The 17602-nt window shown below is 40.1% G+C and overlaps 1 protein-coding gene across 2 annotated transcripts in view; it reads left to right on the top strand.

Annotated features, from left to right (window-relative positions):
• Window positions 1-17393, top strand: part of pitpnm3 (PITPNM family member 3) — a 67072-nt gene extending 49679 nt beyond the window's left edge. For both annotated transcript variants that reach the window (XM_079482219.1, XM_079482218.1), the window contains exons 9-20: window positions 48-205; window positions 375-545; window positions 4769-4969; window positions 5354-5502; window positions 7530-7646; window positions 10627-10743; window positions 11586-11734; window positions 11970-12119; window positions 12502-12685; window positions 13467-13595; window positions 13688-14070; window positions 15033-17393. In XM_079482219.1, coding sequence (XP_079338345.1) covers window positions 48-205; window positions 375-545; window positions 4769-4969; window positions 5354-5502; window positions 7530-7646; window positions 10627-10743; window positions 11586-11734; window positions 11970-12119; window positions 12502-12685; window positions 13467-13595; window positions 13688-14008 — 1846 coding nt within the window. In that variant the 3' untranslated portion in view covers window positions 14009-14070; window positions 15033-17393. The remainder of the gene's footprint in view (window positions 1-47; window positions 206-374; window positions 546-4768; window positions 4970-5353; window positions 5503-7529; window positions 7647-10626; window positions 10744-11585; window positions 11735-11969; window positions 12120-12501; window positions 12686-13466; window positions 13596-13687; window positions 14071-15032) is intronic.
• The last annotated feature ends 209 nt before the right edge of the window (window positions 17394-17602 follow it).

The following is a 17602-nucleotide window of genomic DNA, read 5'->3' as shown; positions in this document are numbered from 1 at the left end:
GACTAACTTTATCAGAAAATGTAATTTGTTCTTTTGTGTGTTTGAAGTCTGATACAGGACGGAACTGATCTGAGACCAGGCAGCACCACCAGTCTAGTATTGAATCCAGGTCGCTTTGACTTTGAGGTGTCAGACTGTTTTCTGCTGGGCTGTCCTCTTGGATTGGTGCTCGCCATGAGACGTACCGTACTTCCCGCCATCCAGGGTTGGTGTAGCTCACACACACAATTTATGATCCAGGGCACATTGTCCTCTGGATACACGCTGCCATTATGGCAAATCTTTATAATCAACACGCCACCAGAGGCAAATTTTGCCAGTGCATTAGGTAACATGAGTTTAACCAAAACGTACATCTTTCCTCTTCCATGCAGTGTCTCAGCTCCGGCCTGCTTGTTCTCAAATCTTCAACCTGTTTTACCCGTCTGACCCTTCGGCTTCTAGACTCGAGCCCCTGTTACATTCCCAGTTCCACAAACTGCCTCCCTTCCCTGTATCCCGATACCAGCGCTACCCTTTGGGAGATGGTCGCTCCAACCTTATTGGTGAGTACATTTTCATTTTTAGTTGAGGAAAAAGCAATGAAACTTTTCCACTTTAAACTACACATTAAACTACACACGACTCATTTGTCTCTGTTGTGTTTCATAATTCCTATGTTGCAGTTTTCTTTTGCTTATCTTGGGTTGCAAGATTGTCTCTGTTTGTTTTGAGGAATTACAGTTTAGTTGAAGAAGGGGGGATTTTGGGATAAGAAATTACGCTTTATTGTTGACTTTTTGATTGGCTTACTCTTGTGTTGTGACACTAGTTCAACGCTGTAAAAGACATAAGTGCACACAAAAACATTCAAACTAAATATTATCATCATTTATTTACCCTGATGTCTGTAGAACAATAAAATTATATTTTGATAAATGTCTGGGTGGTTTTGTGCTCATACAATGGAAGTCAATGGGTTACCAACATTCTTCAAAATATCTTCTTTTGTGTTCTGCAAAAGAAAGTCCTATAGTTTCGGAATTTTTTGGGTGATCTTTCAGTTTGAGCTTTCCCAACCTGTCAGAAAGTGTGTGTGTGCGCCATTAGCAATACTGGATACAGGTGTCCTGCAAACCCCCCAAACATTTCTGTAATGAGGTCCTGATTTATTAAGCATATTTGGTCCTGATTCGCCAACATATTTAACTTGTGTCAACCATTTTATGCTTGTCCTATATTCTTGGCTGAGCTTAGAACTGGTACAAATGTGATTACGCTTATTATGTACTACATGTATAAATAAATAAAAGAACGTGCTTATGTACTTGTAATGCTAGTATAAATCAGAATTTTGGAAATCTGAAAGTAAAAAGTGTGATAACCCCACTGTCCTGTACTTTAGTAACAGTAGTACTTTCTCAGCTACTGAATATGTCTCACAGACATTTATTTATATCAAGTCTCACTATGTGTTAGACAGTGAGGCGTGGATGTATCTAATTTGATGCATGTGCACATGACGCGCACACACATGCACGTTTTAATGCAGCAGTTAATAATTGCCAACCTAATGGGAGTATCTTTGGAGCGGCCTCCCATGTGTAGAATTCTGCCTTTATGAGTCATTACAGATGTACCCAGCGGGCCTTTAATGCGAGAAATGTTTCTGATATTCATCTCTTTTCTTGGTTACGCTTTTCCCCTGCTTTCCAATACATTTATTTAATTTGGCAACTCGCCGAAAATCCAGAGTCATTAATTTCAAGTGCCCTGAAACTAGGGGGACTGTGTTCCTCGTGTAGATCCACATCACGGGGTTCTTTTTCTCATTTCGGCCCGTTTCTCTCCGCTCAACTCTCTCTTCCTCTCATCTCAGAGTTGCCGTCGGCCCCTCGTGCGCAGAACTCATATACTTCATCACCCTTGTCTCAAAGTCCTTGTGTTATTATACAGTGCTATGGTAAATGCTTTACCCTGCTGTGACTTGGACTGCAATTTTCTCAGGATTGCCCAGTCATCTTAGTCACAGTAAGCCAGTATTTTTGAAGCGATCTATTAAACTCCCTTTTCTTCTAGTGCGCTTATGTTTTATTTTGTATTTTTTAAGAGCTCTTAGGAAGGATTTTTAATCTCAGTTGTTTCTCCTTGACCGTCATGTGAGTTAATTAAAAATAACAAGACTATTGTGGAAAAGGGTTTCTCAGGAATCATGATTGAAAAACATAGTTTATTAGACTCAGCGTGACTCATAGTTCCATGATACGGCTGCTTCAGTTTTAAATTGTTCGTCTTTGTCATTACACATCATATGTCCATATGCGGGTGGAATGTCTTCTGCAACACAGATGCAAAGGTCATCATGTGATGAATGCTCTGACGATGCAAATAAATATTCATTTATTATTAAAATATTATTTTACTCCATTTTCTTTTTTACATTCGGGTTATTCTGTTAAATTATTGTTTTAAAATGTACTCTAATAGTCCTGCAGTCCATGCAGTATCTCTTGCCACTTTAGATATCATTCCTTCTGTCCCCTCAGTCTCTTTCTCTCTTGTTCATCTCTTGTTTCAATCAGGATTGAATGGATGACTCAAAAACGTAGGAAGTGGCTATATAATTGTGTTTCTACTTTGATGTATTTGCGCTGCCTCTGTGCATTCTCGCCGTTCACTGAGGCTTTGTTCACACTCAACGCAAATTCAATCTGGTAATCTTAAGGACTGACTTTCTGCTATGTCGTTTTGTAGGTGATGAACTCGGATCCATTGGGTCAGGCAGTGTTCTCAATGTCCGGTGTATGTACGATGCTTGCCATAGTAATGATGTAAGCACCATGGCGAGAGACTGAAGATGAGAGAAGCTCAGTTTTAGACTTTGCTCCGTATGATATTGTTCACTTTGTATGGCGTTGCATAAGCATCAAATGACCAAAATCGACTTTGAAATGCATCCATTCAGTTTAGGGTTTAAATGATCCAGAATAAAAGTTTGCGTTTGCATAATATATGTCTTGTGTACTGTGCATATTTTTTTTATTAATATGTATTTCTAAACTCAAAAACACACATACATTTATATTTATTTAAGGAAATATTTACATGTATTTATTTGTATTTTCCAATAATTTAAATTATACATAAACGTTTATTGATTTTTATATTTTTTCTTAAATATATCCATGTGTTTATGAATTCAGAATGTATATGCACAGTATACAGACGTATATATTATGTAAACACAAACTTTTATCCTTGATGCAATTAATCGTTTGATTAATCATTTAGATTGAAATGTATTGCAAAAATGCTGTTCATAAAAACTAAACGTATATGAGTGGAATGTGTTAAATTTGCTCCCTGTCTGAACTAATCCTAAGGGATCAAAGTGTACTTTCACCTAATATCTCAAAAAAAATGTTTTTTATCAAAGTAGCTGTAATTACAAACACGTTCTGTATTTTTATATGCTTTAATAACCTCTGGATTGAAAGTTTGACCAGTGCTTCTGCATATAGCGCAGTCTTCTCCCATGCTCAGCCAGGGCTTGAGTAATAGCACTGTCTGATTCCAGGCCACGCTTTGTAGAGCGAGAGCTCCTGAAAATTAGCATTCTGCGGTTGACTCCGGGGCCTTTAGCGACAGGAGAAATTAAACGGCTCAGCCACGCGTCCTGCGCCTGGGCAAAAACTCACGGAAAAGGTCGAGCGGAGAGACTCCTGGGGTTAATGCTGCAAAACCGGACCAGACAGCTTTTGCTGATTCTGGACGTGGCAAGAACGGGCATAAGCGCATTCAAACCACGCTTCAGAGAAGACGCCGTGACTGGAAGGCTATAAAATCGTAGGCTCAGTCTGATGGCCAGCAATGATAGGGCTGCCCCGATTAGAATTCACACCCTGTTTTGCCACCTACGTTATGTCCCGGCCCTCCATTTCCCCTCTGCAGACCCCTTTTATAGACCACACCCCTCTGTCATTCCAGTGACTGTCATCATAATTGAAGCTCTGGTTGTATATTTGTCTATGAAACTGGCAAATGAGAGACATAAATTTGCCGGAATGATACGAGGTGGACATAGTTGTGAAGAGAGGGCAGGGTCACACACATATGTATGTGGTCCAGACTAATGGGATGTTGTCTACAGAGACTGCCAAGCTAATGAAAAGTCATTCAATTTGGCCCTGTCAGAAATAACAGGCTGTGCATGCACAAGGCATCAGGCATGTAAAGAGACAGATTAGCAGAGGCCAATGCTTAAAGTATTTCTGCCTGCTTGTCTTTCTGTCTTTTCAGAGAGGGAGGATAGAAAAGCACTTGATCTCTGTCAGAAAGCATTTAGGGTTGTTGCACAAATATAGTTTGACATGCTGGTGAGTTATTGAGAGTGAAAGGGAGGCTTTTGTTGTCTTGGTTGTGCAATGGTTTAAACAGGAATCTCTGATGTCATGAGGTGGTGTTGGCTTTCTTTTCTCTCTGTCTCTGTCACTCTCTCTTATTGACTCCTCCACCATATTAGAAAAGTCACTGAATGCAATGCATTCTGGGATTGCATTCATTGCAGAGCATAAATGCAGTGCTGCTGATGACCTTTTGGAATGGCTTTCACAATGTTAGAACAAAAGGCTTCATTATGTAAGGTCTTGATACACCTCTTATAGTTATTTATAGTATATTGCATTTCTGGCGATAGATCCTCCACAAAATGACACACTGGACCTTTAAGTAAAACATTTGCATGGTAATGTCTGTATTTGTCTAAACGTGCTTCTTGTTTCCCCTCCAGTCAATGACATCCACACCTACCCCAATGTGTTCTTGCACGGCACTGCGGTACCGCCGGGCGCCGCTCCTTCCTCCTCTTCTCAAACAGAACAGAGCACAGGAGGCCGGGTGGGTGGCGAGGTCCGCAGGTCCAGTTTAACCAGCATGGAGAGTCAGTTGTCGGGCTGCTGGGAGAGCAGACTTAGCAGCACCATCGCCAACAGTGAGTAAGCAGCGGGTGGGCGAGCTTCAGCCACCCCTAGTTTTTCTCTTTGATCTATCGAGTGATTTTCTCTTTGGACCGCGCTGAGCAATCTCATAATTAGTGATGCTTTTTGCTCTCTAGCCCAGCGGTCCAGTGTTGGAGGCTCTCAGCGCTGCCAAAAACCTGCCGCAATGCATTTATCCCTGTTAAACTAGGTCATATGATCTCTACTGTAGCACAGCGAAGGGCCACAAGGACAGTTATTAGACTAAAGCATGCCAGTTTTATGGACATTTGTTTTAATTTTAAGACTTGTCTGAGTATATGGTGATACTTCCATATGTTGTTAAGTATGATATGTGATATTTGATATGTGATATATGATATGAATGTATGTTACAGTCACCAGCAACTGGTGGGGATCTAAGCGGTTGGATTATGCTCTGTACTGTCCAGATGTCCTGACTACTTTCCCCACAGTAGCTCTTCCTCACCTATTTCACGCATCTTACTGGGAGTCCACCGATGTGATTGCCTTTCTTCTGCGACAGGTACATTCAGAGCCTTTACACAGTCTCTTGGTTTGAATGATTTTCTCCTAGCAGGCAAAATATTTAAAAAAAACATACAGTAGAGTCAAATTGAGGGAGGTGGTGGAAACATCTAGGGACTTCAATAAAAAAAGATTTACATTTATGCATTTGGCAGATGATTTTATCCGAAGCGACTCACATTGCATCATACTATATATTTGTATCTGAGTTTGTGCAATCCCTGGGATCGAACCCATGACCTTGGCATTGCTAACATCATGCTCTAACCACTGAGCTTCAGGAAAGCATGAAGGGGGATCATGAGGGCTGTATTTTTGGCTGTACACAACTATTTTACAACCAGTCAAAACATTTGGGCAAATACATAGTTTTGCAGTTACAACAGTTTAAAACACCTCAGCCAACACAGCATCCAAAGCATGTGACTATCTATGACATTATAAGTTTTGCACAAGAAACAACCACTTCCAATCATTTTGAGATATGTATTCTTCCTTTTTATTGTGCAAAGCAGCTATATTACGGACTATTTCTTATGTTATGCCCAAGGAATTAGATTAGTGTTACGTGCCAGGACTGCACGACTTGACTCATCACATTCTGGATTCTGGATGTTCATTTACTTATAACCTTCTTTTTTTTGGCCTACTCTTCATGTTATGTGTTTCTCTCTCCACTTGATTCAATTGATATAGCCATTGCAGGAATAGCCATTGTATTGTTGCTTTAAACATTCCTTTGTTCTGTCAAACACAAAAGAAGATATTTTGAAAATTGTAAGAAAGCAAAAAGTTCTTCTGCACTTTTGACTACCATGGTCATTTTCCTTCTGTGGTAGTCAATGGTGGCCAAGAACTGTCTGGTTACAAGCACTCTTCCAGATATCTTTCTCTGTGTTGATCACAACAAAGAAATGTATCCGGATTTCGAACTACTCATGGTGAGTAAATTATGACAGAAGTTTTATTTTTGGGTGAACTGTCCCTTTAAGTCTGTGAGCACAAGTGCTCAAACCGGGGCATATGTACTATGAGTTAGAGCCTCTACAGACAGTCTGGATGCTCTACAAACACCTTTATCTAGTGAACTTTGCTGTGATTGAGCAAAATCCTGAAGTGCAGTAGGCCTCACTTTGAGAAAATCCTCAACCCTTATGAGTAATATGAAAGACAGGTGAACACTATCCTCTTGATCCGCCTCCCCTCATGTTACAGCAACAAAGAAGTCTAATCTGCACCTGAATCCACAGAGTGAGCAAGAGTGATGTTTTAAAATGCCAAATGGTTATAAAATCTCTCTATCCATTTGTCTGTGTGTATCTCACAGTAGTGCTTTACACAGCAGCATTAAAACAGATTTGAGCTGCATTGGAATTTTCACTTCAGGTAGATGGGACAATAGATGTTTTATGTGTTTATAAGTGCACAGTCAAAAGTTATCGGTAGAATTGCACAGTCCTGTTAAATGGTAGCTTTTAAAGAACCACAGTATGTGTTTTTCATTGAGAAAGCAGCTTTTTTTGAAAAACCGTTCTAGCTTGTCTTTTCATTCTTTTAAAGTTGATGTGTATACTTTTTTTTGACCTGTTTATACATTCCAAAGCAACTGTAAATATGCCATATTTAATATTTCAAAATGTCCATCAGAAGTCCATCAAAATGTGTAAACTATTAAAACATGAAGTTATTTGTTAGGGAGTCCTCTCCAGCTGACCAATTGTGTGTTTTGGGCAAGACGACTTTTATGCATCTTATGATGCAGTAGTGTTTGGACTCTATCATTAGTAATTTTGTTTGGTGTATATAGTAAAAAAAACACCCACTTCATCTAATCATTTCCTTCTTTTTTTGTGACTTGTTTTTTGTCAAGCTGCTTTGAAACAATGCACCATTGTAAAAAGTACAATGTAAATAAATTAGAATTGAATTGAATTTGTATATGCTTCTTTTGAAACTTACAGTGATGTACAGTGCCACAATGTAAGAATGGTGATTGGTTGAAATTTCTATATGATTGTTTGGCAGGTGATGCACTGTGACTTTGTGAAAACCCAAGAGATGGGCAACACTGACTCCGCCCCCTTCTCACCTTCGAGTCCGAGAGAGAAGTGGCTACGCAGACGCACACCTGTCAAACTCAGGGTGAGCACACTGCATACTCCCACACACAATTTTGCATGCGTGTTTATTAAACAGGAAGTTCGGAAGATACATTTCCAATTTATAAAGCCTATAGGCATCAGTTACAACACAGCGATGGACCTCATCGCCAGTCATTGGCAGGTGGTATTGGGTGTATGACATTCTCATTCTAGAGAGCATTGGATTGGAAGAAAAAGTCTGTGCCATGCAGGATGAGTCATCAGAAACTTTGCTCTGTTTCCCCAGAAGAATATGATTGTAAATTTAAACAGATGTTTCAGCTGAAGGTTAATTTTGTTGATTCCAGGAGTACACTAGGAAATAGATGAAGCTAATAGACAATTTAATGTTCGTGGTGACTTTTTATTAAACATGTCAGTCAATATTTGTAGCTCTCGGTGCATGAGATTTGCTCTCTAATATTTGCCATCAGATACAAGAGAGCATCATCCGCGGTCTCAGACAAACGCACACACATCAGTCAAGCAAAACTGTGGAGTGCAGCATAGACTTGACATTGTAGAGGAACTAAAAATATCCCCCCTCTGCCAGGGCTTTGAGTGTTTCACATGAGCCACAATAGCTCCGCATGTGTGGGCAGAAATCTGCTCTTTATAAAAATAAGCATCGTGTTTGACCTTGATTCACTGCTCAGTCACGGCAACACAATCATCCAACGGTGCAGCTGAAATCTGCCTGTGCAGGTTTATAAAAAAAAGAAGAATTGTGCCCAGTGGTTCATCGAAATTAAGTATAGCCGACCTTGAATCACTTCAGTGTGGACATCGCTGCCTTCTCTTTTAAGAGTGAATGGTATTTTCATCAGACTGGACCTTGATGTAAAATCCCAGTTATTTCTTGCACCTATGGAGCCGCTCTGAATGCGCTGATGGCCTCAGGAGCGTTTAATCAGAGTGTTTGCAAGCCTTTTAAGTCTACGGCTGTTTCATTTACACATGCTTTCCAAAGACTCTCTCCTTCTATGGACTTTTTCAGACTCTGAATGCCTTGTGTATGTAGAGTTGCGAACTGGTTCTTTGTCAGAACTGGTTCTTTTGCATTTAGTTGCATTTTAGTTGCATTGTGGGGGTAAATTACTTTTAAATATTATATATATACACGTGTATATTGTTTGGATTGCACTTGTTCCCTCAAAACTTTCCTCCAGTGTTTATTTGGCAAAACCAAATGTGAAAATCGTTGTTTTTCTATAAGGGTGCATCTAAATATTACTTCCTCTAAAGCATTAAAGAGAATCATTTGGAGGAATCAGAACCGTTACTAGATACTTAGTGATTCCTGTGTGATTTTTTCAGTCTCCAAAAGCACATTAAAAAGTGAGGGCTGAGGGGTAATGTAAATAAAATGGTATAAATGATATACGGTATAAAATGGAAATTAATTATTTATCGCTTAAATTTATTGGCATACAGGCAAACCACAACGTATCAGAAAAAAACACGCGAAAACAAAGCTCAAACTGGGAATCATACAGTATACTACAATTGTATCTATTTGTACTATAATATTAGTAAAGAGTTTTTCAATGTTTTTTAATTCTCAATGCATCATTACTAAAATATTTGATAAAAACGTCAATTGTCCAAAGTTGGAGATCACTTTTGGCCATCACTCAAAGCACAGGTTTGGTGTATCTCACTCATTAACAAATCCCTGCATCTGTGGTTTATTCTATCATAGCGTTGGTTGGATCCATCCCACGGCCATACATGCTTTTGTTACACAGCATAGTGCTTCGGTGTTGTGGCATGCCACAGCGCATACTTGCATTAGCGACATTTCACTCCACCTGTCAGCTGGTACCGTCTCCTGGCTGTGATCTGTCATAGCCAATGAATATCTGTGGATCTGCTCAGGTGTGCAGCTGTGCGATGTCAATGTGCATGGGTAGGTGTGCTTGTTTGAAAGCCCGTCATGTGGCAGTCATGTATGGGCTCACGCCAGGATGAATTATTGACTGACTTAATCAATATGCAAATGACTGCAAGCTGGGAAATATTTAACTGCTTCATTAAATGACAAATCTAAGCCATCAGGCAAATTTGTTTGTGTAAACTAATGATTTATGAGGCTGCGCTGCTTTGCTTTGGTTCGCGTAATGGTGGCATGCTAGCATGATAGCAAACCATTAACAATGTCAAAGCACTTTGCTTCTCAGCAGTGACAAAGTGAAGGGAAGCGTACATGAGTTTTAGGAGACTTGGTATGACACTTTTGGTGATGCAACTAAAGGCAAACAATGAAGCAACCACCTAGAAAAATTCATTGAGCTCCTTAGCAACCAGATAGCAACACCCTGGTAACCCTTCAAACCCTGGCAAGTAATTTTTATACGATTTGCAAAGGTAATTTTTAAGAATCGTTACAGGATTAGACCTCCGTTCAGTATTCTGATAGATTTCTTTACCATAGTAGCTTGTATCAGAGAGACTTTTAAGTTGGATTTATGGGAAAATAATTGTTACATCTTGCCTTCTCTGTGCAGCAGCAGAATCTTCTCACATTTAATTTTTCTGCATTTGTCTGCACACTTTGCCTGCATGAAGGTGACTTTGGGGAGTTATTTTCAGAATTTGCATAGCTCTAGGTTTTGGTCGCATTAATTTCCCGTTATAGTTCAGCTTTCTCAGCAGGTACCGAGGAGTTTATCTTCACCGGACTCTCTGTGTCCAACAGCTCTGTCACTTAAATGAAATGTATTGAATGCGCATAGCGTTTGAGTGCGACACCCTCTTTTGGATGGACTTTGTACTGCATATGTATTAAACTGCCCTCCCTCTGTCTTATTTTTCACCTGTCAGATATGATGCATAGTTTTATTATCAGTGTCATGCGGCCACATTCCATTTCTCACCATTATGTAATTTACGTTATATCAATATGTTTGTTCCAGATGCGTATGTGGTAGGAAAATGATAGAAACTCACAGGGAAATGGAATTCTGTCTTTCTGTCTGCAGAATGTCACTGCCAACCACAGAGTCAATGATGTCATCACGACCGAGGACGGGCCCCAGACCCTGGTTGGTCGCTTTATGTACGGTCCCCTTGATATGGTAACTCTAACTGGTGAAAAGGTGAGCGAGTTGTATTAAAACACACACACAAACACACTTATATGTATTAAAACATGATTGTTTTTAACAATAGATTTTCATTTTTTGTATCTTAAAGATGTCAAATAACCTACACGTTGCTACTCAGTCAAAACTGAAATCAACAGTAAACCGTGTTTTTGTGTACATGCACATGCTGTGTGGAAAAACACTCCTGAACTTGTCAAGGTGTTAATGTAAACACTGTCAGATATGTGTTATGTAAACATAGACTGAATTAATTTCATATGTCTAAATATATTTATATAAAAACTACAATAAAGAGAGAAAACCACTCATTGCTCATAATTGATTTTTAAATTATCCAGACTGTTAACTTAAAGGTCCAGTGTATGAATCTAGCTGTGAGGTTGTGAATTGCAACCAACGGCTCACTTCACCCCTACCTTTCAAGCACTAAGGGGGCTGACACAGGACTAAGATGTTGTCATGTTTTCGCTGCTTTTCCGAAGGAGATCACTTATTTATAAAGCGCGCTCTGTAACACAGTTTGTCCGTTTAGGGCTACTTTAGAAACAACATGGCGAATTCCATGTAAGGAGACCCGCCGCGTATGTAGATAGCAATAGATCATTCTAGGGTCATAAACACAAAACGCTTCATTATGTAAATACTTTATACACCTCCAAAGACATAGTTGAGTATATTATATTGCATTTATGTCAATAGATCCTCTAAAACATTGGTGCTTTGAATATTTGCAGTACATCTTATTAAAAACGTTTTCTTAATAAAGGATTCTTTTGGTATCGTGGCAACACCAGTAATCCTCCTCTTTACTCTCTCTATATTGTGTCTGTCAGGTGGATGTGTATGTCATGACCCAGCCACAGTCAGGTTGCTGGGAACATTTAGACACAGAGGTCACCAACAGCAGTGGCAGGGTGACCTACACCATCCCCAAGACCAAAAAGCTGGCGCTGGGAGTCTATCCTATCAAAATGGTCATCAAGTAAGTCAACGCCCAAGGAGTCTTTATTCTGGTTCCCTGAAGATTACTCGTAATGTATCCAAAACGGCCCCTCTCAGTGGGGATCATTTGTGAGGATTCCATAGAGAGTTCAATTGGCACTCATAAAACTCACACCCTCAGGGGTAAAGGAGAACAACTCTCTGATAAATTGATTTTGGGTCACTTGCTGCATCTTCAGCTTTATCAAGAGCTGAATCTTCCCTTTTTCCCGCAGGGGAGACCAGACGAGCGCAGAGGCCTTCCTGACGGTGTTGCCGCGGGGAATGGAGTGTGTCGTCTTTAGCATTGACGGTTCGTTTGCCGCTAGCGTCTCCATCATGGGCAGCGACCCTAAAGTGCGACCTGGAGCTGTGGATGTGGTCAGGTAATAGATTCTTAGCTTGGCTTTGTTTATTCGTGTGAGTGCTTCTCTGTGAGATAGAGAGAATCAATGATTAAATACGATACCATTGCAATATTGAAAAGAACCGCTCTGCCAGTGAAGCACAATTGGATTTCATTTAATAGAGCGATAGCAAAATGCTGATATCACATTAGATTGGCTTTAGTATTGAAAAATGGAGAATCTTGGGAGGTTTCCCGGACTGTCCTTGGGCAAATTTTCTGGCCTGTCGATTGCAATCTGTTGTTGGAGGACTAGACGGAATCGGTCTCTGAAAGTCAATCCCCAAATGTTTTTCACCAAGCATCATGGGATTGTACAGTGGGTAAATTATTAGTATTATTCATTATTATTTTGTGTGTAGACACTGGCAGGACCTGGGATACCTGATCATTTACATCACAGGCCGTCCAGACATGCAGAAGCAGAGGGTGGTCTCCTGGCTTTCTCAACACAACTTCCCACAGGGAATGATCTTCTTTTCGGAGGGGCTGGTGCATGACCCACTTCGTCAGAAAACCATCTTCCTTAGGAACCTGGTGCAAGAGGTACATGTATATCCCATCTCACGGGATTTTATGTTATATGTTTAATTCACATACAGTGGTTTTCCAACCACTTTTGCAACCAATGGCTCACTCCCCCCCCACTTTCGAAACATTACAGTGTCTGAAAGAGGACTAAGATGTCGTCACGTTTTCACTTCTTTGCCGAACGAGATAACATAATTACGAAACGCACTCTAGACCAGTTTGTCCATTTAGGGCCACTGTTGAAACAACATTACGAATACAATGTAAGGGGACTTGCAGTGTATGTAGATAGAAATAACTCATTGAAAACCGTGTCTTCAGAGGTGTATAAAGACCGTACGTAATGAAGCGTTATGTATATTATATAGCATCTCTCTCCGTAAAACTACACATCGGACCTTGATTTCACTGCCAAAAAAGAGAAGACACAAAATGAAAGATACATTTGACTGATAGTATTATTTATTTAATGATCATTTCACTAGATATCATGATAATATTGTTATTGTGAATTCACTCTGGTCATCGTGTAGTGAAACTCTGATAGCGTAACAGCTGGAATTTAATAGCTGGAATGCAATTTACCAGTGTTATTTGTTTGTTATCTTTTGTTTTCGATTCGATTTTGTTGTTCTTTACAGTCGATTTTATAACCCACATTTTTTACTTTTTTCTTTACTAGTGCTTCCCCTGGTCCATTTCTCTCACTCTAACATTCTGTCTCACGCATGAGTACTCATGTTCTCATATCGTAACCTCAGGCTGTCTCTCACAAGCCTTTTTCTCATGTCGGCAGTGTCAAATTAAAATCAACTGCGCCTACGGCTCCATGAAGGACATTTCCGTCTACAGCATTCTGGGCCTCAGCCCCAACCAGATATATATCGTGGGACGGCCATCAAAAAAATATCAAAACCAGTGCCAGGTGAACTTGAGTTGAATTCATAACTGCCTTTCATTTATTTACATTGATATTGTTGTCTTTATATTTGATCTCATTTGCTTTCTATGATACAGTTCCTGAGCGAAGGCTATGCCGTGCACCTCTCCTCCCTGCAGTTCAGTCACAGAGCCCGACCCAAGAAGAGCTCCGCGGTTCGCATGGTGCTGCGAAAGGGCTCCTTCGGTCTGTCCGCCAAACCGGATTTCCTGTGCAAGCGCACGCACCTCCGTCGCACCATGTCTGTCCAGCAGCCTGACCCGCCCATCACAGCCAACCCTAAACCAGAGCGAGCTCAGAGCCAACCCGAGTCGGACAAGGATCACGGAGGTGGAGGGGTAATGGGTCATGGCTTGTGGGCACGGGGGTCCATGCACCGTGGCGACACTACTCCCTGACCAAGGAGAAGCATGATGGAAAGATCATAGATGGAAATGATCTGTTGGTGGACAGAGACCAGGTGAGATTTAATTTAATTTATGTCCTGTCGTTACATCATTTGATGAATTACTGCTGCTATTATCCCCAGAAAATGTAGACGGACATCTTTAAGTCAAAGTCAGCTTACAACTTGCTCTTCACAGGTGGAACTAAAACATAATTCTTTGAGAAAAACAACTGCCACTTACTTTTGTTAATACTGTGTGTTTTATAATTCCATTTGCATAGAACGGTGGCGTGTTTGTGCAATAATTGAATTTAAATGCTCTTGGAAAAGCTTTATTTCAGTGTATATTTGGGTTGAGGTGGTCCAACATTTAATGAACTTTAATGAAAGGAATTTTGTAAGATACGGCAGCTCTCAATTTGAAGTTCAAATGAAGAGACCCCGTCGAGCACAAATCTAATATTTTCACCGCTAGCCCACCACATCACAACTCTGTAAAATATTCCTAAATTGGATCCCAGCATCGCCGAATTCCCAACCCCAAATTTATATTCAGACCAAAGAAAGTCAATCTGGCTGAGTGATTAAGCGGTTATGTTTTGTCAAATATGAAAAAGTGATAAGACAGTAGCCCGACATCCTTCTAAATCAGGGTACCCCCCCAAGTGCCGGATCATTTATAGTCAGCACTGTAGAAAACTCTGAAGGATTATTAATAGAGACCGGGCCTCCCACCAAACCGCAACAGAAATCTGAACGCAAATGTGCAATTGAGGGGCTCCACCGCTGTGCCCAATGATCCGCGAATAGTGTCCAGACATGCCTCAAATCCAGCTCTTTCCCATCGCCTAATAATGTTTGCCTGATGAGATAGAGGCCCACCGCAGCCTGCCAGCTTCTTTGGGAAACTGATAATTTGCTCAAATGTTTTTGTAATGAAATGGATGTTTATGGGTGGTGTTTATTTGAGAGCGACTGCTGTGTGTGTGATGCATTCTTTAATTCACAACTTCTCCTTTTTCTCGACTCCACAGCATTTTAACATCCTTTCAGGCCTCTGCTGATGTTTGACTACATAAGACAAAACTGATGTGAAATAAACTGCTCGGCAAAGGGCCTGCTCTGCAGGGATCTGTTATGGATCTAATGTTGCGTGAATCCTGACTCGATGCACAAGCTCTCTGTTCGAACAGCGAACTACACAAGAAAATTTGTGATATTGTTTCTGAATTTATTTTCTGATGCTCTGGAGATGTAAACATTGTATCTATGATAGACTTCTAGTGTTCTTTCAATGACCCTCTGATGGATATTGGAAATGTCTGGTTGAGTTTACATTGCACCAAGCTGACGTAGTAAGCACTTTTAGGGGAAGAGCTTATTACTAGATTTGCCAAAGTTTGCAAAAATTTTCAGATGCATAGTAGTAAGTCTTGTAGAAACTACATTTCCACAAGCAGAAATTGAATATATATTTAACTTTGTTTTCTGATTTCCGACTATGGAAAAATCTGTACATTAGACGGAAATATTGATATTTTTCACTCTTCATCCTGTTTACCAATGACTGCAATGCCGACTGTCAGTCAGGTGGTCTTATCCTATTTTGGGCCACTATTTAAGGTGTCTCACATCCCGTCAAGAGGAAAAGGATATCCAAACAAGTTTTCTCCGAGCAATACACAAGCACTGAACGGGACAGTGAGGAACCTGCTGATGAGGCGCTGATGCTGACTCCTGCAATAATCCTTCTGTTGCAATATTGCAGGCATTTGTCTGCTCTCTGGACGGCTGTCTGCAGGCCACTTGTGACCAGACGGACTTGCAAACTGTACATTAACCTTTTGTGCCAGTGTTCCGACCTCATGTGAACTTTGTCACCACTGCTTCTGTTCAGGCACTCAGCCACAACAGAACCTGACAGAAACAGCCCTGTCTTGAAACGCCACTGCGGCTTAACTCCGCCCCGGCTCCCGTGACCTGTCACAGTTGACAGGTCACAAATACGCTGACTGTAACTTCAGAATGTTTATAACCGTCAGTGGTTTTACTTGTGCCTGTCTTTCACTTATGTTGTAAATATAAGTTGCACTAAGATGAATTGAGTATGTTTGATGTATTTGCTTGTGGCGATAGCTGACTGCAAAAAGACTGCAACATTATTGTCTTGTATCCTAAAAATATAATCTAAAAATCCTAAAAGGGATCGTCCACCCAAAAACTATAATTCTGTCATCATTTACTCACCCTCTTGTCCCCTTTCTTTCTTTTGAAAAATGTCACTTCTATCATATATAAGTGATGGGGTTCTTCAAAGTATCTACGTTTGTGTTCTGAATACAGGTTTGACCTTCACTTCAAAAAATAATCCTTTCTCCCCATTTCCTCTTTATAGACCAAATTATTGTTTTAAGTTTGTATTGTATTGTATAGTGATTGTGCTTTTGTCAAGTATGTCGTCTTGTTACATTAAACAGTTTTAGCGGTATGACGACAGACTTTGATATTGTTTACATGTTACTCTATCTGACAGAGTGCTCACTATGGTCTTGTTGAAGTACATACTATATTAGTATCTTACACTTTTAATCTTTGTGTTACAATAAACATATGGAGTATCTGGCACTCTGATATACTGGTTGTCTCACAGTGCTGTATGACACTGTCTGTAGTTCTTGTAATGTCACGTTTTCCTTTTCTAGTCGCTAATTTTTGGTATTTTGTATTGGGCAGTCTATTGAAATTGTCATTTGACAACAAAAGTATTTATGGGATTGTATTTTCGTTTATATTTAACTGTAAATGTTTATAGTACTCTTAAGACTGCGTGAACGTGGGTAGGCATGAGTGTCCGTGTGAGTCTGTATTTATACGTGTACATATAAATATACATATTTCAAAAGGGGAGTGTACGTTTGGAGAGTTTTTGTATTCCTTGTATATATTTGTAATGCAGAGATCGTGCAAGTGGCCTTTGGTTTCCCCACAAGGATCCTCTGATGTTTGAAGTTGTAAACTGAGCCTGTAATTTGTGTCACAACCATGGAGATTTTATACATTAGGCAGACTCTATTTTTATCCTTTTGTGCGTGTGATCATTTAAACCGTGTGGAGCAGTGTTGAAGTCATTGCTGAATATACGCAAGTAACGTTACCAATGTGTATATTTATTTGTCTTATGCAGTGTCTATACTCTCAGATGTGATCAAGTATTTGTATTTTCACCATGTTGTCAAATGTACGGTACTCGTATTGAAACGTTGTGCAAGACACAACTGTGCCAATGGCAAACAAAACCATTTGGCCTATTTTAGTGGCTGTGTTTTGTTGGACCTGTACCGAGCTGTCTAAACAAAAATATTTCATTCTCACTTCAATAAACCAGATAATAACTCAACGTTGTAAAGCTTGTCTGATATATATGTGTAAACTTTAGCTCTCCGGTATGACAACGGCTTTTGGGAAAATCGATGCATCAATAAATGTGTATGCCGTGACCTTATCTCTGAGCGGTCTGAAAGGTGAGTACAGCTCTGTTTTTCATTCGCACTGTATGAGAAAGCTCCGTTCAATTAATCTGTCAGACTTCAGATGAACTCTTATG

This window comes from Barbatula barbatula (genome assembly GCF_947034865.1).
Source record: "Barbatula barbatula genome assembly, chromosome: 19".
Classification (NCBI taxonomy): domain Eukaryota; kingdom Metazoa; phylum Chordata; class Actinopteri; order Cypriniformes; family Nemacheilidae; genus Barbatula; species Barbatula barbatula.
This window is presented reverse-complemented; position numbering and strand designations above follow the sequence as displayed.